The sequence below is a fragment of the Mixophyes fleayi genome, chromosome 10, assembly GCF_038048845.1.
Source record: "Mixophyes fleayi isolate aMixFle1 chromosome 10, aMixFle1.hap1, whole genome shotgun sequence".
NCBI lineage: Eukaryota > Metazoa > Chordata > Amphibia > Anura > Limnodynastidae > Mixophyes > Mixophyes fleayi.
In genome coordinates, this window is record NC_134411.1 from 15,390,392 (window position 1) to 15,413,193 (window position 22,802).

The following is a 22,802-nucleotide window of genomic DNA, read 5'->3' on the forward strand; positions in this document are numbered from 1 at the left end:
AAAAGTGACACGTCACTTAAGTTAGGACATAAATGAGCATAGAGGGGTCCATATTAATCTATTGGGACTGCGATGCTGAATGGTATTAGCCTAAATTATTTCATGAAAAATATACTTAAAAAAACAGCCGTTTCCGCATCGTTTAAGTGGAAAATTAGCTTGATGCATAGACCCCATATTGAGCAATATTTTAGGAGAAAAGCTGAAAAGATTTTTAAAAAATTAACGTGATGGACCAAAAGTATTAATGCTTTGAAGTGATGTTTTACTTTTATCACTATGCACATTTTCAGGTGGATCTGCAAAACTGCAAATATAGCTAGGTGCAAATTGATTTACCAAGAATAGTTTTAAGGACTGCAACTTGCAAAGAGCTAGATGGACAAGTAGGTGCACATGTTCAAATAAAGAAGCAGTGCCAGTCGCACTTACTATATTCCTACCTGTTCTGGGAGCATAAGTAAAGATAGCCCATAGCCTAACCATTGTGTAACGTCCATTGTATACTGACCTGTGCTGCTGGTGTGAGTAAATCCACTGCATGTCCTACTCAGAGATTAACACTCACTCTATACTCACCTGTGCTAAGAGTGAGAGTAAATCCACTGCATGTCCTACTCAGAGATTAACACTCACTCTATACTTATCTGTACTGGGGTTGTGAGTAAATCCACTGCATGTCCTACTCAGAGATTAACACTCACTGTATACTCACCTGTGCTGGGAGTGAGAGTAAATCCACTGCATGTCCTACTCAGAGATTCACACTCGGTGTATATTTATCAGTATTGGGGGTGTAAGTCAATTCACTGCATGTCCTACTCAGAGATTAACACTCACTATATACTTATCTGTACTTGGAGTGTGAGTAAATTCACTGCATGTCCTACTCAGAGATTAACACTCAGTGTATACTTATCTGTACTGGGAGTGTGAGTAAATTCACTGCATGTCCTACTCAGAGATTAACACTCAGTGTATACTTATCTGTACTGGGAGTGTGAGTAAATACACTGCATGTCCTACTCAGAGATTAACACTCAGTGTATACTTATCTGTACTGGGAGTGTGAGTAAATACACTGCATGTCCTACTCAGAGATTAACACTCAGTGTATACTTATCTGTACTGGGGCTGTGAGTAAATCCACTGCATGTCCTACTCAGAGATTAACACTCACTATATACTTATCTGTACTGGGGCTGTGAGTAAATCCACTGCATGTCCTACTCAGAGATTAACACTCACTGTATACTTATCTGTACTGGGGCTGTAAGTAAATGCACTGCATGTCCTGCTCAGAGATTAACACTCACTATATACCTATCTGTACAGGGGTTGTGAGTAAATCCACTGCATGTCCTACTCAGAGATTAACACTCAGTGTATACTTATCTGTACTGGGAGTGTGAGTAAATACACTGCATGTCCTACTCAGAGATTAACACTCAGTGTATACTTATCTGTACTGGGGCTGTGAGTAAATCCACTGCTTGTCCTACTCAGAGATTAACACTCAGTGTATACTTATCTGTACTGAGGATGTGAGTAAATCCACTGCATGCCCTACTCAGAGATTAACACCCACTGTATACTTATCTGTACTGGGGGTGTGAGTAAATCCACTGCATGTCCTACTCATAGATTAACACTCACTGTATACTTATCTGTACTGGGGCTGTGAGTAAATCCACTGCATGTCCTACTCAGAGATTAACACTCACTATATACCTATCTGTACAGGGGTTGTGAGTAAATCCACTGCATGTCCTACTCAGAGATTAACACTCACTATATACTTATCTGTACTGGGGCTGTGAGTAAATACACTGCATGTCCTACTCAGAGATTAACACTCACTATATACTTATCTGTACTGGGGCTGTGAGTAAATCCACTGCATGTCCTACTCAGAGATTAACACTCAGTGTATACTTATCTGTACTGGGAGTGTGAGTAAATCCACTGCATGTCCTACTCAGAGATTAACACTCAGTGTATACTTATCTGTACTGGGAGTGTGAGTAAATCCACTGCATGTCCTACTCAGAGATTAACACTCAGTGTATACTTATCTGTACTGGGGCTGTGAGTAAATCCACTGCATGTCCTACTCAGAGATTAACACTCACTATATACTTATCTGTACTGGGGCTGTGAGTAAATCCACTGCTTGTCCTACTCAGAGATTAACACTCAGTGTATACTTTTCTGTACTGAGGATGTGAGTAAATCCACTGCATGTCCTACTCAGAGATTAACACTCACTATATACTTATCTGTACTGGGGGCTGTGAGTAAATCCACTGCATGTCCTACTCAGAGATTAACACTTACTATATACTTATCTGTACTGGGGCTGTGAGTAAATCCACTGCTTGTCCTACTCAGAGATTAACACTCAGTGTATACTTTTCTGTACTGAGGATGTGAGTAAATCCACTGCATGTCCTACTCAGAGATTAACACTCACTATATACTTATCTGTACTGGGGGCTGTGAGTAAATCCACTGCATGTCCTACTCAGAGATTAACACTTACTATATACTTATCTGTACTGGGGCTGTGAGTAAATCCACTGCTTGTCCTACTCAGAGATTAACACTCAGTGTATACTTTTCTGTACTGGGGATGTGAGTAAATCCACTGCATGCCCTACTCAGAGATTAACACCCACTGTATACTTATCTGTACTGGGGGTGTGAGTAAATCCACTGCATGTCCTACTCAGAGATGAGGACAGAATACAGTTGCATCTATGCAGTTCCTTACTAATGTAACAGGTGCAGCTGGAGTACATCAGGATTACAGTGGGTTGGGTATGACCCTGCCTGGGACCTCTGTTTTGCAGATAGGATTTGTCCTTGAAATTCATATATTAATGCATTGACACAAATACTGCATGTTCTTGGATATCTCAGTAGGAATGCTACATCTCATCCTGGAAGACCTGAGCACTGGGACGTGCAGATAATATTTTGTGCACTCACATTCCTTATTTCCCTACAGACACGTGCTGCCGTTTCTAAAACACTTGTTCTTATCGCTCCGCTCTCTACCACCTTCTAAGCAGAAGCATCTTTTGTTCTACTATGTCAAAGCAAGAGTTAGGATCAGATATGGAGAGGTGAGAGTGTGCTTGGGTGGGAGAAGAAGAGGGGGTTATTAATTAGGCTACGAATTCCTGAGGCATGTGGATAAAGGACACGAGGCTGACTTATAGCACATCGATCCTTCTTCTTTTGTGTCCCTTGTGAAGGTCAAGCTGTCACTTTGTTCTGAATGTCTGCGTGTCATCAAGGGTCTCATGCTAAGAATGCTCTACATTGAGCATCCCCTGCACCTTATTTATATCTGCGATCTAGAGCATTGAAGCCAAGCCGGGCAACCATTAACCCCCTCACCTCCAAAACACCATCAAGAAGAGGGGTTGGCTGTGTGTTTTAACCTTCCCTTTCTTCTCTTGTGAGATGTATGATATAGAAAGAATCAGATTGTACTGTGTTCAGCAAGGGTTATAATAACCCACACCTGCTACATCGCTGCCATTGATCATGTCTACCGACAACATATGTTGGATATCTCTAAGTAAACAACGTTTAGAAGAAAATCAATTTAATATTTCGTTTCTAAAGACACCTTATCTAATATAAAAATATGCCTTTTACAAAGCTGAGCAGTGACATTTCGGAATCATGTGTGCAAATACATTACTAATCATCTGATTAACCATGTTGAACACTGGCATTGTGATTAGTACCATTGGCTTCAGAAAGAAAGCTGTGACCAGAATTAAAGCTTTTGTATAGAATTAATGTTGTGAGTGGAACTGAACAGTATAATATGCATTGAACAATGCATATTATACCAATCAGCCTCAACATTAAAACCACTAGGCTAATATTGTGTAGGTGCCCCTTGCTCCCCTTGCTCAGCCAAAACAGCTCTGACCTGTTGAGACATGGACTCCACAAGACCTCTGAAGGTGTCCTGTGGTATCTGACACCAAGGCGTTAGTAGCAGAGCCTTTAAGTCCTGTAAGTTGTGAGTTGGGGCCTCTATGGCTCAATCTTGTTTTTCCAGCACATTCCACAGGTACTCGATCGGATTGAGATCTGGGGAGTTTGGAAGCTCAATCAACATCTTGAACTCTTTGTCATGTTCCTCAAACCATTCCTGAAAATTTTTTGCAGTGTGGCAGGGCACATTATCCTGCTGAAAGAGGCCACAGCCATCAGAGTATACCATTGCCATTGAAGGGTTGTACTTGGTCTGCAAAAATGTTTAGGTTGGTGGTACGTGTCTAAGTAACATCCACATGAAGGCTGGGACCCAAGTGTTTCCCACAGAACATTCCCCAAAGCACCACACCGCCTACGCCGGCTTGCCTTCCAATACTGCATCCTGGTGCCATTTCTTGACACACAAGAAGGGGCCTAAACTGCTGCAATGATGCGGCACACGGACACTGTACATGTGTGAGGAGGTTCATGGGTTACGGGTAAGGGACAGTTAGGTGGATATTGGGTTTATGTATAACATGATCATATTACGTATCCCTACAAGTTGCCAGCTAGCTATAGTGCCACTAACATTATATATGTGTGATGACATGTTTATTTTGTTTATGCTGATTATGCAAGTTAGTGCAAACCTGGTCAAATATATAACATGTGAAGTTGCATCAATTTTCAGAGCAGCTGGAAAAATATAAGGGTGATTTAAATATCCTGCTGCGTTTACTTATTCAGTGTTAGCGTTAACTCGCAAGTTTCATGTGACATTAATGAAAAACTTTATCTAAAATTCTGCTTACTCTGCATGAAAGAGATGCACTGTGTGTGTGTATGTGTATACATAAATATATATATATATATATATATATATATATATATATATATATGTATATGAGTTCACTGAATATATTTCAGATGATGTTGAGAATAAAGATGAGTGGAATTCTGATGAAATTTCATGTTAATTGAGAAGAACAGACCAGTGCAGGCTTCTAGTGATGCCGTCTCTGAGTTTTGCAAATTATCAATACTTAGAATTGATAGGCTATGAATTGAAGCGGGATCGACAACAGTCAAGTGATTCTGGTGTGGGGTCAGATTGGGATAAGCCCGGGAGGACTTAAGGCCAATCTATGCCAGCGAAACATGTAAAATGTTGGAGCTAAATGCGAAATGAGGGGAATAGGTCACAGAACAGTTTTGAAGATTTTGCTCTCTAGTCAAGAATATTGTAAAAACATTTTTGTCCATGTGCTTACTAGATTAGTTGCCATGACTTTAAGACAGGACGGTGTATGGAGCCTACCATGGCTGTCTGCAGAGCTGGATACATTACTAATTGTACTGATAGACATCAATAGCTTATGGGTTCTAGTGTGGCTGGGGGTGTACAGGTTGCATACCCCTGCTAAAAAGTAACACTGGGATCCAAACTACGGTAGGTGATGGCTTGACGGGAGCTGGAGAGTTAATTTGTATAACATAATTATTTTTTATTCTCGCAACAGATAGAGTGCGATGTTATCGCTGACACAAGCCATATTATTTATTCTCCTGTGCATGACGCACTTGTTTTGCCACGCGCATCATTAAATATGGCTATTTTGGGTAGAAATGGCAGCCCTCAGAGACAGCAGATCAGCAATGTTTAATATCAATATTAATTGCTCCTGAGGTTTGTGTCCAGCTGCATGCACAGAAGCTCACATCTGAAGCTGGCTGGGGGTAGCCTGGACGTGCAGCAGTTAATATGTGTGCTCTAATTGTGTCATGCATCATACTATAGCAGTGCCATCCACACAATGCTGCACAGAGAAGTTAAACATGATGATTAAGGGGTAATGATTTCCTGGGAGTGATCTGGGATCCTCTCGTCAAGCATCTGAGGGTCCAGTTTTAGAGGCTGAGACACAGCAGCTCAGTGCCATTGAACGGATCATTCTGCCCCATCATGGCTCTAAGCAGCAGCTTATCAAGGTAACAGTGAACCTGTCTTCTTCGGCCTGACAGGGGATGTGGAGGTTGGTTATTTAACGGAAGAAGCAAGTTTTATGTTAGTGTTAGAAGTGAAGTCACGTACTAGTGTTGTGTCAAGATGGTAATCATAAGGATGTTAGCGGTTGTGTTAGACTTTATGCCCAGGAGGGAGATGTTTCAGCAAGTGGGCTTCACAATATATATATGTCATTTTATTTCATATTTTTTTTTATTGTGATGCAATTCTCACAGATTTGATGGTGTTTTGTTTAGTACTGGGTGTTATAGATTTCACACTGTAAGCGTGTGTGTAGATTGCATATACTCTGTTAACCTGGCTGTCACTCTTGGTACGGCGGTGTGACTCTGCAGGGCCCTTCATTTGCTCACTATAGATTATATGACACTATTCTCTGGCAGTCGGTTTGAATGGCAGTCTGTAGAAGACAGGAACAATGGCCTTGCAGGCTCGATGAACCATGTAACTTGTGTACAGAAATGGCTAGGATTGTCCATAGCAATCAGCTCCTTTCATGGTAATAATATGGTGACTATTGCATCAATTGTTCTTCTCTATAGGGGGGTTGTAAAAATGTTTCTTTAATCCCATTATTTCTGAATATATGTGTATAATGCACATCTGATTCCATACCCACAGTTACAGGACAGCGGTGGCAGAAAAATATATGTATGTGTTCAGAATATTATCTGATGCTGGACCCCAAGTCCTATGCTGAACCTCTAAGCTCACTCATCTGTTTGCATTCTGATCCCAAATTGTTGAACAGGTTACAGCATCTGTTTTGTGGTTCTTTGTTGTATAAGGGACATGGCTATTTTTCATAGTTAGCAGTGCAGCCCTGAATGAGTTATTTGATCCCCATATCTCTACAGTTACACAGTGCCACAGAAGGACAACAGAGACAGCTTCCTTGGCAGTAGGGAGATTCCTAGAGACGTGTTCTGTCAGCTATCTCGGTGGAAATCAGAGCTTAACACAGTGGTCATCGCACAACTTTAATCCAAACCCAATTGAAACTTGACAGCTTTTTACTGAAGTGACAAGATACTCGAGCCTGAAGCTCGGCTTCCTTAAAATACACAAACACAACCAGTTTATACGTTTTAATTGAAAGATCTTTTTTAGAAACAATGTTTCGAGCAAACAATTTGTACTCACAGAATAATTTAAACCTGATAAACTTAATGTAGTTTGTATGTACGGAAAAGCAATGGAATTTTTATGATCATTCATCCTGGCAATACACAGAGATACAATTGTTTTCTAGCACTGGGCAATCAAAATGATCAAACTTGGTTACGCATCTTTCTGAAAGATCTTATGGCTTTGTGTGCTATACACATAGTGATAATTGTAAGATCTCATTGTATATGATCGTACCATGATAAGAAAAAAAAAATCATGTGCATGGGAACATTTAGTACACCATGTATTAAGTATCCCCAGACTGCAAGCTCTTGAGACAAGATGTGGGTCGTTTTAAAGTGCCAGGTGACAAGATACTGCATTCACCTTACATGTGAATTTCGCTTTTGCCGTGTTACAGATCTGTATTAAGTGTTGCATGGACACTGATGGAGACAAATTTATTTTCCTGGGGTATTAGAGTTAAATCAAGGACACGTCAAATATCTGTTTATAGGAAGAGACACAAGATTGATGCAAAAATAAATATCCTGATATTAGCTACACAGAATAGATTAAGCAGATTCAAACACGCCTCAGAACATTACTAGAGTGAGGAGATGGGCATATTCCTATAGCTGTCACAGATATAAAAGGTTCCAGAGACCGCAACGTTCCGACCATTTATGTCGGCCAGACAAAGTTGGCATTTCAGAAACCACTGTGGGCTCTTTTTCGAAAATATCCCTGTGTGTGTGTAATGCTGTCAGCTGGACTGCAGAGTTATTTGATAAAAGAGTTATGTAAACATTTATCTTTCATTGCTGTTAATGGAATTGGCAGGGAAATTGTATGGGTTTTATGCGAGGAATAGTATCACGTATTCCCATAGAATTTTCCGCAATAGATATTCAGTATGTTGGGCCAGCAAATTATTCTTATGTAACTGCTGGTGAATGGAGTCCTTGACTTGGTGATAAAACGGGTGCACAGATCGTATTTTTGTTTAGCTGGGTTTATCTGTTTCTTTGGAAAACCTATAGCAAGTAGAGCCCATAGTAGTCATTGCAGACTTAATTAGGACACAGGGAAGGAAAATCTCTAGTGGGAGCCTGAAGGAATTTTCTCCAGTATGAATTGACTTCAAAGTCTGAACAAGCCTGATCCTGACAAGGCTTTGAAGAGGACGTAGAGCTGGTATCTACCAGATACAAGGTTTAAGCCACCTTTGAGCCCTCCAGAGCAAAGGTCCTTTGGACAGTGGTTGACTAAGTTGACCGAAAAAAGAGACAGAGAGCTAATGTCCATGCGGAATATTGTACAACATCTTCGGCCTTCAGTGGGATCTATAGCACACAATAGGTCTGCCCACATCTTCCATAGAGAATTGTAGGGTGGATCATAAAAGCTGAAATGGATTTTTTAGCAATTCTAATCACAGAAAGCGTGAAGTGGCTTGTGTGTCGGGAAATGAAGTGACAGTTAAATGGAACGTAATTTTGTCTTGTCTGGGGAATGTCCTGGGTGGGATGGATCAACGTGTATCCAAATTGAACAGATTTTGTTTAAGTTTAAACATGTAAGGCTGAGTACACACTACAGGGTTTTCAGCTGATTATCAGACAGTCACCCGATAAACGACTGTTGGGCCCGATATTGTATTAGTATGTACAGGGCCGTCTCTTCCATTGGGCACGATGGGCAGGTGCCCGGGGGCCCTGCAGGCAAGGGGGGCCCATCCGAATCCTAAAAAAAAAATGTATTTTTTTTTTTTTTTTTTAAATACTTACCTTGCAGTCACATCAGCGGTGATCCGGCTCCCTCCCTGGTCCCCTCTTCCGTGCTGTGCTCGCAGTGAATGCAACCACAGCACGGAAGAGGGCAGAAGAGACTCAGCGGCACGGAAAAAAGAAGAGGATCGGACTTAAGGTAAGTTAAGGGGGCCCTTATATATATATATATATATATATATATATATATATATATATATATATTTTTTTTTTTAATTTTTTTTTAGGGGCCCGGTACACTGCATTGCCCGGGGGCCCATAAAGTTGTTAAGGTGGCCCTGAGTATGTACACTGCAACGATGAGCGATTATCGTTCCAAAGCACATCATATCCTTTTATTTCATTTTTAAACCACACTAGAAATCTTGTTCAGTGATGGAACAATGTCGTTCCAATTCTGCAGTATGGATGCACTCATGATCAGGATCTCCATAGAGTTTACAGAGTCACAAGGCCTGATTCATTAAGGATCTTAAATGAAGAGGTATCTTATTTCAGTCTTCTGGACAAAACCATGTTACAATGCAAGGGGTGCAAACTAGTTTTCTGTTTCGCACATAGGTTAAATACTTACTGTTCTTTCATGTAGCACACAAATATCAACTTTAAATGTCAGTGTACAAATAAGCTATCAAGTAATTGTGTGCTACATGAAAAAACAGTCAGTATTTAACTTATGTGCAAAACAGAAAACTAGTTTGGCACCAACGTTACTTTGATTTAGCTGTCATTTTATATAGGACAAGGAAAATTAAGAATAGCCCTTAAATTTTTACTTTAGAGACTCCACACATAATTGTAACACTTTTATTGAATTTGAAACAACAGCTGCCTCCTGATGTATTTAGTTTGTCACAATTTCACCACTTTGCTCTATTAAGCTTCAAATGTATCTGACGAAACATCTATAACTATATATTGCTGCTGTATGTGCCAGGTTCAAAATAAAGCTGCAAATATTTCCTTGCGGAAAATTGTTTCAAGCATATGGCAATAGTGAATCAGAGAAAAGTTTTAACTCTAGACATCTTTAAAGTATTATACCTTGTTTACGTTCTATTCATAAAGCGCTGTGTGGCCTGGAAAATGAAAAGCTTCTCTGCATTAACATAACTTAAAACCGACTACATCTCAACTCAATTGATAATCTCCAAGGTATAGCGCTAAGCAAGGAGACTGTAAATATTTCTCCGATAGAGCGCTATTGGTGCCTGCTCCGGCTTATCTCGAAGTTGATTAATCGCGGGCCTGTTGTATAAATAGCAAAGACATCATTGTTTCCTTATCAGTGATCTTAAAGTATCTATCACAAAAGAGGCACTGATTAGGAAATTAAGGAGAAAATTAAACAAGAAACACAGAAAAGCAGGCAGATGGAGTTTGATATAATCACACCCAAATCATCTTGTAACAAATTAGTCTCTGTGGGTTAAATTCATGGCGTAACACTCGTCTTTTCTATTAAGCCCTGTGGGTTAGGGGATTTCTAATGACAATCCCCGAGATTACAGGATTTAGTGCTGTATTTAAACAGGCAATTTGATGCATACACTGAGGTTGAATCACTAGCTGCTTCTAAAATAATTTTTCTGACCTGCCATAATTAAAGCAGATTCTATTTATAGAGCCTGAGAAAAATGCATTCAGGGGTTAGGGGGAGTGAGTGCTTTGTGACTTTATAATGAGCAATAGACTTAGTCCTTGATAATCATTTACTTAGGTCAGGCCTCTTATTTACAAAGAGGAGAGTTGACCAATGGTGCTCCGCAGCTTCTTCTGTTGGCTGCAATGAAGGAGGCTTTTAACAGTGCCCGAGCCTTCTGATTTAAAAGCGCCTCTCTGCATTTTCTGAGTGCCGTAACCATTGCACAAAGTAGGGTAATTAGTTCGGGTACATGACAAGTAAAGCAGGGGAAAACTAAAAGGAGTGGGAAGAGGTGACACTTCTCAGTGACATAATCAATGCTTTCTTTTTTCCCTCCCTTTCTTTCAGCTCTCTGGATATGCTCTGTGCTGTCAACTCAACCTCACTATAATATACTCTTGTCTCCCTCCTCTCCTCCAGAGAACCTGGATCCGTTAATTAACAAACAAACGCCTTTCTCCTCTCCGTGTCTCTACCTACACTTGCAGGCCACTATGTGACATTAACTCCCTTCCTCCTCGTTCGCTCCATCCCAGGGATTCAGGCTTTTTCTAGTATTTCTTTTTTGTTTTTTCTCTTTTTCTGCTGATTTAGTGATCTAGACAAAGACTTTTGGAATAACAATGACAGCACAACCCATCAGAAATGGAGCTCTTACCCTCCAAAGGAGTTTATCCTAAACATTTCACCTTACGCCCCCTATGGTGACCCAAGGCTGGCCCTCAAGTGAGTCTTTGCATTGCCTGATATGGTCGTATGTAGTGAGTATGTACAACTCCTCAACTGCTCTCACACGCCCCCCTCCCACCTGCTCCTCTAACCCTCGCTCCACTTCACCCCCATGGGCGAATAAGCCATGGAGACGAGCAACCCCTCCTAGCTTCCACTAACGGACGCGCCTCCTTCTCTAGCTTCCCCTCGCCTCTCCTCCCTCTCCATTCTAACGCCAGGAAGGGTTGCCCGTTATAGCAGAGTGTGCTCTACATTTGCACTGTGTGGTCTAATTCACTAACACGCCTCTTTCTTCCTGTGGCTGGCTGGCTGTCTGGTGCCTTTCCTGACAGATTTTCTCCATGTTAACCCTATGTTGTTTCTTGAGATGTGGAACTTTTTACCGTCATCATTCCCGGGCTGCCGTCTTCCTCCCTCTTCTAACAAAAGATGCTTTTGGGTTATTTTATATGTGTTGTATTTTGCTTTTGGTTTGCAGTGCTGACATATCTCTCTTTCTCTCTTTTTTCTGGTGTCTTTGTGTGTGTTTTCCCACATCGTGTGTTTCTGTCTTTACATTTGCGTGTCTTTTCTTTGCACGTGGGCACGTTTCAGTGGCACAGTATTGTCTGGTAGTAAGTCAGCTGCATGTGGCACCTCTGGTTTACTGGATAAAGATGGGCGGCTGGGAGACAAGCAGTTTCGCAGTGAAAGCATGAAGATCAGTATGTCTTCCCAAAGCCATCACATCGAGCCAGGCCTGGGGAAGCCAGGGAGAGGCCGATGGCACACCGTTCAGAGTCACTTGGCATCCGGGAATCTCAGTCGAAACAAGTGAGTGTTAGAAAAGTTCAACAATAAGTTCATGTTATCCATAAAGAAAATCAGCACAACCATGGGAATACTTAAACTGTTGTTGGACTTCATTTTAAAAGTGCTTCCACAGTGGAACAACAGTAACTAGATAGGAAGAGATTGCTTATCCCCGTTATGCGCCAGGATCATAGTCCGCAAGATCCATTCAGCATATAACGATTATATAATAATTTTCAAACGCACTCTAAAAACTGAAATTATACTTATTTTTTAATGTTGGTTGACAAAGTACTATTAGATATAAAAAGAATATACTGAAATTAACCCAAATCAATCCGAGTACTATGGGTAATCCATACATATTAACAGTATTAGAGACTGATCTGGTAGGACTATTGTCAAAGTTAGTGTTGCTCTATGGTAGACGTAGTTAACAATGGGTGGAGCTAGTAATGTTGGTTGGGCTACATAGCGGTGCCCCTGCCGTATCAGAACCTATGGACATATATACTATGTCTGTTTTACTTGCAAGTCAACAAAGACAGCACAGTGTAGTATCAAAGGCTTTGAGATATTCAGTTGTGTCTGTCCCTTAGATCCCAGCAATGGGTTGAGGTAACCATGTCCATGAAGTTTTATTAAGCAATTCACAACGCATTTCGTGGGGTGAAACTCTCCTCTCAAATAAATTGGCCTTGAAGCGACTTGATACCCTTCCAATGCAGAATCTATGATTTGGTGCAGAGTTTCTTCAAATCCTTATTTCCTTACAACTTCCAGGAGCTAGAATTACAGATAACATTTATAATGTAGACCGCTGCTGCTTAATTTTAATATGCAAATTAAAGTTTGCATTTGATTCAGTATTTATCCAAATATTTTGTAAATTGATTTGGTATTTGACTCATTCCTTAATGTAGAACTGGGGGTAAATGTATGAACCTCCGGATTCTTCATCTTCTGCGAATTCGGCGTCTTCAGCGATTAAATTTAAAGCGGCGCTGCCCTGTAAAGGGAAACTTCCCTTTACAAGGCAGCGCCGCTTTAAATTTAAGCGCTGAAGACGCTGAACTCGCCCGAGATGAAGAATCCGGAGGTTCATACATTTACCCCCTGGTGTAGGTCTAAAAAGGATACAGTCAGAAAAGGGTAGAATGGTCTTGTAGACATATTATGAAGACATTTTTATAGATTGTCAATACTCAAACAAGAAACATTTAAAGGCTCTCAACATATTGACATAAGCCAATAGAGTGTACACCTATTGGGGGTTTGTTTTTGCAGACAATATGCATGTGATGTGCAGTAGAGCCAATTTGCATTGAGAGATGCAATTCCAAAATTTGCAGTGTGTTGATAAACCTCAGTATAACTTCCATTGCATGGTATAGGCTCCTCACTAGTTATGACACTACCTAGTGTGCAGCATTGGCAGCAAGTAAAGGCTGTACAGAGAGGTCAGATGATAATTGAATTTAGCCAATAACTGCCAAATAATTCTGGCAACTACTTATATAAATTATAACTGGCTGCGCAGCGAGTGATCAGTTTGCCAATAGATCAAACGCATTATTGTCAACATTCAAAGGCTGAAATCAATGAAATTTGTGCAAAACCTGGCAACGCTAATGTTTCCTATCAGTGTAGCTCTTTGCACTTTCTGAAATGTTACAGAGCGATAATACTGACTTCAGACGAGCAAGACACAAAAAAAATCTATGAGATTTGACAAGGCTGTGCTGTAGCAAGATGATTTTAACTCGTTGGCTAAAATCTGGAAAATGTAATGACCAATTCACAGCAGGGAACCGTTTGTACATCTTCAGCATAAAGTAGACTGTTTAAGACAGGGTTTCCCAAACCCAGTCCTCAGGGCTTCCTAACAGTGCAGGTTTTCTGGATCACATGTGACATAATTAGGAACACCTGTGGATATGTTACAATGTGTCAGTCAGTAATGATTACACCTGTACTCCAGCAAGGAGATATGGAAAACCTGCACTGTTAGGGAGTCCTGAGGACTGGGTTTGGGAAACCCTGGTTTAATATATTTCATTTGTTTTACTTATAGTGTGCCCATGGCCTGCACACAATGGTGAAAGATGTTTTGTACTTCAATCAATATTCATAAAAATGCAGCCTGTTAATACTCAATTGTTTCACTAGTTCTTAGTGAATTTTTAGGTGGCAATCTTATGAATATTGACTGAGCGGAACAAGTGGCTGCTTTCACTGTACATAGGCACCGAAAACCCTTGAAAGTATTTAGTTCCTTACTCTTTCCGTGCATATAAGTCTTGCACCTTCTGTAGTCAAGGGGGTATATTTACTAAACTGCGAGTTTGAAAAAGTGGAGATGTTGCCAATAGCAACCAATCAGATTCTAGTTGTCATTTATTTAGTACATTCTACAAAATAACAGCTAGAATCTGATTGGTTGCTACAGGCAACATCTCCACTTTTTCAAACCCGCAGTTTAGTAAACATACCCCAAGATGTTAATTATCTTGCTAACATAGGTCATTTATATATGGGATACTAATGTATTTTTTCCATTTATTGACTTGAAGGTTTTCAGTCCTTTTATTAAGTAGAAAACGATCATTTTTCATAGAAACCTCTTTCTAGTTTCTCAAGCCAGTAATTAAAGGGTTTATGCCAAGGAAGGGATACATCGTATAAGAACTTGAGGTGGGGAAAGGAATAGTCCAAGATTATGATCTAAGATAGAGCTGGATCAAAAATTGGTTCTGTTTGAATAGTATGATGTATTTCCTGTCCCCGATTCTAACATAGACCTGGCAAGTCTGTTATGACCTAAACAATCGTGTCCTTCTTTTCCCTTATACCACCAGTACTTCATGGTAAAGTGGACATAACTCAGTCCTTGGGGTTTCTGCTGAACAGATTATCTACACTTTATATTTACAGTGCATCACCCTATTCCAGTCAGCTCCTGTATCTTCCAACTTTTAACCCTGTCGGCTCTGGTTGATTTGCAGAACCTCACTGATTTGGAACCAATCTTACAGGCTCCTTTCTTTAATGTCAGAGTCTGATAGAGTATTCCTTAGTGTCACTGATTGAAATGAGCACCTCCTAATCAAAATGCCATTTTGATTTATACTTCCATCAGCCATGGGTTTTAGTTCATGGGTGTTGACATTTCTGGTCAAGATGAAGTTATTTTTTTATTGAAATGAGTTAAGAGTAGAGAAAAGGTTAGTATTGATTGAATTGATTTGTCTTAAGAGTCAATACTATGGCTAGGACTCTGTCTGGTTGTTTATTTAAACCTTTGTATAATCAGCAGATGTCTACTATAAATATATTTCATTTTTTTTTAACTAGTGCACTCCTCAGTAAGACATCACCATGGAGACCGCGATTCTTTAGAAAATAGTGTATGGCACACTACTCACTAAGACAGTGCTGAAAGAGGCAGAGCTTGGAATTACTGGGCTCCGTAGAAACATTTTGGAGAGGCCACCTGGGAAAAACAACAAACCACAGATTAAAGGGCTGACCTCTTTGGGACAATCCCTCATTTGGTTGGTGCACTCCGTCATATAGACCTATTCAAAAAGAATGAACCGATTTCATTACGCAATATTCTATTAAGGAAAAGTAAAACAAAACTCCAGCCAAGTCACAAGTGTTCTACTCATAATCAGGTTTTATTTCCAGTATTAAAAGTGTTCAATGTGACATCAGTTCTCAAGCATCGTCATGAAATAAGTCACCGACCATTTGAAAGAGGAGGTTTCTAAGTTATTTCATGACGATGCTTGAGAACTGAAATCACATTGAACACTTGTAATACAGGAAATAAAACTTGATTATGAGTAAAATATTTGTGAGTTGGCTGGAATTTTGTTTTACTTTTCCTTAATAAAATATGACGTAATGAAATTGGTTCATTCTGTTTGAATAGCCCTGTATAGTACTTGGTTGGGGGTTTCTCTTGATTACCTGATTTGGACTGTGATGTTTCACAGCAGAGTTGAGGAGAGAGCCGTCAACACTGATGGACTAAGCACATTTTAGATAGTCCATTTGTTATTATGAAAGTGGTGAAGTGATTGTGCCAACTGACTGAATAGCATACCTCCCAATATTTCCATTACTCAAATCGGGACAGAAAGGGTGATGGGGCGTGGTCACATTGCCACATGAGTGTGGTTTTTGCCATTTGGAGGCGTAGTAGTATTCCTGGGTATGTACGCCTCAAGCACTAGGCCAGGGTTTCCCAAACCCAGTCCTCACGGCTTCCTAACAGTGCAGGATTTCCATATCTCCTTGCTGGAGCACAGGTGTATTCATTACTGACTGACACATTGTAACAGATCCACAGGTGGTACTAATTATGTCACATGTGATCCAGGAAACCTGCACTGTTAGGGAGCCCTGAGGACTGGGTTTGGGAAACCCTGCACTAGGCAGTCCGTTACTAACCAACCCTCTCTTAGTGATTGATACATGCATGCGGTACCTGTTCATCAGTGCAATGAGTGCATTTATACACACAACCAACTATTTTGGACCAAACAGGACAAGGTTCTCCCAGTTTGTATGGCAGGACAGAGCCCAGAAACCTGACCTGTCGTACCTAAATCGGGAGAGTTGGGAGATATGTTATAGCTGGAGATCTTGCCCAGTGAGCTGCTGCGGGCACTTCCTCATTACCATCCTGACAGATCTGAAACTCTTGCCCAGTCTGCATCAAAACAGATGTCTAAAATAAAAGGATACATTTAACAGAATTCCGTTAAGTAGGTAATATGTTCAGTGTTTGTACATGTATGGTACAGGCATCTCTGTTCATAAATCCTCACTATCTACAGACAGGGCAGGTTGGAAGCATATTAGTATGATGTTGCTTACAGGAACATATGGTTTCTATAGTACAGTATCTTTTGTATCTATAACCGCAGACGTACACAACAAATCATTACATATGGTGCAGATAAGTCTGTTTTATTTTCCTTCTGCTTCCCCAGAAAGAACAGACCAACTTCCCTATTTAAGGTTCGATTTTTTTTTTTCCTCCTATCCCAAAAGAGTTTTGGTGTGAGATGAGTTTACAGAGATGCTATAAAAAGCTTTCACTGACATCCCACTCACCACCTGCCAGTGTGGCACAGTGGCTCAAAATGCAAAGTGCACGGTGGGAACCAACATTTAACCTTTTGGTTGCCAGCAGCTGTCTTTTCGAGTAGCCCTGTTTATCATTAAGATAATTAATCCTGATTTTAAAGCCTTGCCCTCCGGTAAATTGCGGTGATTTCATAGTGTCCCCAAATTTCATTAATGTGACTCTTAAATAAATACTACTAATTAAGGAGAGTTTAAATATAGAGATCACTTGATTCTCCGTGTGTTAATTTTATCTTCTCTCTTTGAATGTTATTTTAGCCTTTAGTGAATATCCCACTATTATCCCAGTTAGGGTCCACTCTAAAACTGGGCATGCTACCTTGTTTTGTGAACAGTATGTCTGCTTATTGAACACTCTTTCTTCGTAATTAACACTGCTATATACCATTACAGTTTCACTAAAGCCTCTCATAATACAGATCTGTCCAAATACACACTTTCAAAGCAGGTTAATGATTCTGAACGAGACTCATTAGGAGCCACGAAAAAGAGTATGGAACCCATGCCGAGTTCTGTGCCCTAGAATGAAATAGCCAACGAGCAGTTTGCCTCAGCAGAACACCAAGGGGAGAAAGGTAGCAAATAGATAGATCAGCTGCTTGTGTGAACGGGTAACGTAAAGTCTAATGATATAAAATGGGGAATCAATTCCTGCTCTCTCTGTGCCAAAATGTCTTTAAGTCTAAACTACAGGTAGACAGGGTTACATGATTAGAAAATGTTGAATCATATTTATATTAAAGTAAACATATATTCATAAACAATATATTATTTTATTTATTATTATTAGTAGTATGATGATGATGATGATGATTCAATATTTTTATTCTGGATGTCTCAATAAAATATCATTAAATATATGGGCATAATTTATCCTGCATAGAAAATCCAGTTTATCAAACTATGTAGATTTATTATCATTGGTAGGAGCTATAATACATTTTTATTGACCATGGTAAAAAAGTAACATCTTCTATGCAACTTCCCTTTAGGAGAAGGTAGAGGTCTGGTGGACTGACTGTGGGGTGATTGGGAGATGCACTGTTTCTGCTTATGGAAGGAACTATGATGTACAATAGTATACAGAAATAGACTTACATTTCTCTCTATTGAACAAAAGGTCAATGTGTTTAGAAGATGCAAAGGCACTTAGCGAGGCCACTTTTATTGATAGTCTATATAGGTAATAAATTTAGCCGATGCACAAACAGACTTCCTTGTGATAATGATGTGTCTGGATTATAGGTTGATTACTGCACTTATGTTCTATAGAAGTCTGGCTTTTCTCCACTTTTCAGAGAGACATGGTTCAGCTCCTCTGGAATAGACGTCTGCGTAAAAGAACTTTTAGGACCAATCCAGTTTCTAGTTACAATTACTTGGGTTGTTGTGAACATATGGTTCAGTAGTGACGCTGCCACAGAACTGTCTTCTATCTAATTGTATACTTTCTGCACTTCAGTGTCTACTCTTCACCTTTTCCTTTCTCTCCTATTTTCACACTTTGCCTAAGTTTTGAAGACCCTACTCTGCCAGCAGCCACCACCCTGGACCATATTCCCACCTCTGCAGGAGACATGAAGTGCCAGCGACCTCGCACTCTGCTTCGCCAGCAGAGCCTACAGCAACCTCTCAGCCTCCATCAAAAGCACAATCACTGCCAGCCAACCACCAGCCAGAGCCTCGGGCAGCTCCAGTTGCAACAACAACCTCCATCATCCAGCAGCAGTAACACCAGCAATCCCCGCTCCCAACGTATGGGCCAGAACAGGCCCCCAACCTCAGCCGGATCCAAGTACAGGCCTGCTGGCATCAGAAACCGAACCAATCCAGGCAGCTGGGACTATGTGGTTGGTCAGATTCGCAATCATGGGCTGGACATGAAATCTTTTCTGTAAGTCTCTGTCCTTTTCTTCTTCACCATTCCCTGTTTCCTGTTATCCCTGCCTTGTCTCCTCTCCCTGCCCTCCCTTTCTTTGGTTATTATCAGACAAACACATGGAGCAAATAAGGGGTTAAGTTTGATTACTAGGACTGATATAACCTTTTATGGGACCATAAACTGTACATAATGTGTAATGACATCATTCAGAATGAAATACCTATTTATTATAAATAGTATACTGGACAAAGCGTTCAGTAATTGTCAACCTTTTACAATCATTTCCAGGGCCACCTCGGTGCTAGGTGGGTACTAGGTGGACTTTGGGGCACTACAATGCTCATCATGATTTATTCGTATAACATTTTTGTATTTTAAGTGCTCACGTTTAATGGATATTAATATATAAACACAAAACAATAGCAATATATTGAGAATGACATTTTATTTATACTATAACAGAGAATATATTGTACAATTGGTCAATGTTGAAAAATAGAGACATCTCCAGGGATAAATGTTGATGACCTGGGACTGTCCCCAGAAATTATGGATACTTGGCAAAAATATAAAATCATTGTCTATATTGGAATAGATATATTGATTACTGTATAAACATGTAGTGACAGAATCAAAGTAGGATTTACTTATACTCGTTGTTGTCTACTGTACCGGAGTGTCCGGTAGACTCCCACATTTCTGGGAGCGGCCCCAGACTCCCGGGAGAGCAGGGCAACCTCCCGGGTCCTGGACATACTTAATTAAATGGCAGAGGCGGGGCCAAATTAAGCGATTTGCCAAGCCCCCCACCTCCACACGCCTACCTGCCCCCCTGTATCTCCCGCAGGCAAACTTGCCAAAGTTAGCAAGTATGCTTATACTTTATTTTTGCATTTCAGTGTACTCTTCGTCTTTATGCAGAGCAGGAAACCATTGGGAATGTAGCCTGTAAATTCACTTGGAATAACATCACTAAGTGGCTTTAAACATCATTTTTGGTGAATTGATAGGCTGCATTAATATTGGTTAATATTGGTTCAGCCCTCAAAATGACTGTGTGTAGACGACAGGTACACTCTTTTGATGGGCAGAAGAACAATTTTTTGTCTGTATTTTTGTGCTTATTCATGTTATGAGTGGGAGTCCACACGTTCCTCGCTAGGTATGAAGTCAGTACACCGATGTGTCTAGTTGGCAGAGCAGTATATTTCATTTTACAGAGCAAGGTATTGAGATGAGATAAAACGGTGGAGGAGGTGCCTGTTTATTAAATTCCTTGCTGATAATAATTTCAAGTGGGCTGGGTTATCTAATTTTCATTCTGGACCCCTTTTAGACAATGCCAAGATCTCTAGTGCAGTGAACATGAGCTGAATGTGATTCTTATGAGTGCGGAACACAAACCAAAAAACAAACAACTAACAAATAAACATTTGTCCTGGAGACACAAATTACACCAGAAGTGTTGGGTGTCAGAATATCTATACATATACATTATCTAAAATTATATATCTTAACAGCTTATTCGAAATCTGCCAAAGAGGTATTGAGAGCTTGCATTGATTTCCAATATCCAGTTGTTATGTATTAAAGGTAACACCTTTAAATAAAATGTTATATTTTTATTTTGCAAACCCACTTTACTCTGTCATCATAACATGGCATTACCTTTTATATTAATGCACAGCGCCTTGATTCCAATGGTCATATCTTTCATTTGTCCAGAAGACATCATTGGTAGTTTTATTGTAAATTAATTGAATTGGGTAGATGAATTCATAGACAAATGCATACATGTTTTGGAGTAAAGAGGTGCACTGGTGCCTATGTGTTGCCTATGCTCTTTTCCATAACTTGTGTCTGTATACATTGGGCTGTAATACCTTATAGGACCTTGTTATGTCGTTGGTTAGTATATACTGTGTGATCAGCTAAGGGATGGCCCATTACTAACGACTGAGAGTGCTGTAGTACCACCAAGGACCAGAAGACAAAAACTTGTCTTCTACATTCTAAAAATCAGTAAAAATAATCTGATTTTATAAAGGACACACAATGTTGCAATGTTTCTTATGTATATTGGGCATATCTCATACTTGCCTACTCTCCCGGAATTTCCGAGAGGCTTCCAAATTTCAGGGAGTTCTCCTGGAAGAGTAGGCATCCTTCCGGACTGTGATGGAAGTGGAGTTTATTGACGCAAATTTGCGTCATTAAGCTACTCCCCCTGCTATGAAGTGCCATGATTTTTGGCCCCCTACTTCCCCCTGTCACATGGCCTCTCCTCCAGGATTTCAAAAGTTAGCAAGTATATTTGTTGGAAAAAAATATGTGAACTTCTAAAATAATCAGCTTTATTAAGCGGGTAATATGAGTAGGATTTTCCCATTAGTGAAAGGATAGTCAGGTGGGTATTCTGCCGGCTGACTCTCCTCTGTGTCAGGGGCCGGTGCTCTGTGTGACATTGTGGGGTCTATGTAGTAAAGTACAATCAGCCATTGAAACTGAGAAAATATCTGTTTTCTCTGTACTATGACCATCACATATTTTATGAACGTTTCAATGCAGGAGAAATCCGTAGATTTCTCCTGCTATAACCCATTTAAAGTTTCTTATATTATACATTATATGAATATGGTGACTTCAAAGTTCTCCAATTTATTAAGCTGCGAAAAGCCTGCATGCACATAGCACTTCCTCCATTCTGCCGGTAAATGGTAAAAAGAGTTCGCAGAGGAGGGGGGACTTTGCCGGGGCTCCCAGAGCAGCCCAGTTATGGCAAGTTACAGCGGTATTTCAATATGCATCGCTGCAATTTACACTTGATGCATACTGCTTGGCACCACAGTAGCTTAATAAATAGACTTCTATGTCACCGATTTAGTGTATTAGGTGTCCCCTAACCATCAGCGCTCTAGGTGACCACCTAGGTTCATTTAATGGTAACGCTACTATTGCCTGCAAAATTTCACTTGAAGCTTCTGCGTGGATGCACTTTAAAAAGAGGAGAGGGGCCAACACTTGTTTATGTGCCCCCTCTGTAAAATATTTGTATGTGCGCCAAAAAGAATAGGCTGCATCTCTGTATTTTTGTTCAGATTTGTACATGACCCCCGGTGAGTGTTGTGTCAGTGTGTTTTGTATGTTGCTTGTTTAATCAGATTCTCTGTAGATTAGATTAGATTACATTTTAAGTCTACTTAATGATGATACAGAACGTTCTAAAGGCTCACACGCTTTCTTTCACAACAGTATGTCTATCTTCATGTTTTTGACTCCTTGTTCTGTTATTGTTATTATTCAATACAACCTCCCCTGTTTCCCAGCCTGCAAATTAATAAGTGCGTTTTCTGTCTGCTTTGTTAGCGCACTGGGCCTACCGTCTGTACTTAAGGTAACAAAAAAGAGACTCAAAACACATGTTTTACACTTTAATCCCATCAATTAACAGAGACTTCTACTTCAAAGAGAACAATTAGTGTGTTGGCCAGAATAGAAAGTACAAAGAACAGAGAGATCTGTAGTCACACAGAGCTACATTTATCAATTCTGTTTCAGCTACATTAAAGGTGTAAGAGTCACTTTTCAAGTGATAACGTACATATCATTTTCCTACCACCTGCATCCTCCTGCCTGCCCGGACTTTGTGCCTTGTCACTA

At 40.2% G+C, this 22,802-nt stretch overlaps 1 protein-coding gene across 5 annotated transcripts in view; it reads left to right on the forward strand.

Moving 5' to 3' along the window:
- SYT7 (synaptotagmin 7) overlaps positions 1-22,802 on the forward strand; it is a 259,466-nt gene that overhangs the window by 154,464 nt on the left and 82,200 nt on the right. For 2 of the 5 annotated variants that reach the window (XM_075187974.1, XM_075187975.1), the window contains exons 4-6: positions 11,171-11,302; positions 11,903-12,121; positions 18,774-19,154. The exons of 1 other annotated variant lie outside the window; for it this stretch is intronic. In XM_075187974.1, coding sequence (XP_075044075.1) covers positions 11,171-11,302; positions 11,903-12,121; positions 18,774-19,154 — 732 coding nt within the window. The remainder of the gene's footprint in view (positions 1-11,170; positions 11,303-11,902; positions 12,122-18,773; positions 19,155-22,802) is intronic. 2 more of the 5 variants (XM_075187977.1, XM_075187976.1) reach the window with 2 other exon arrangements.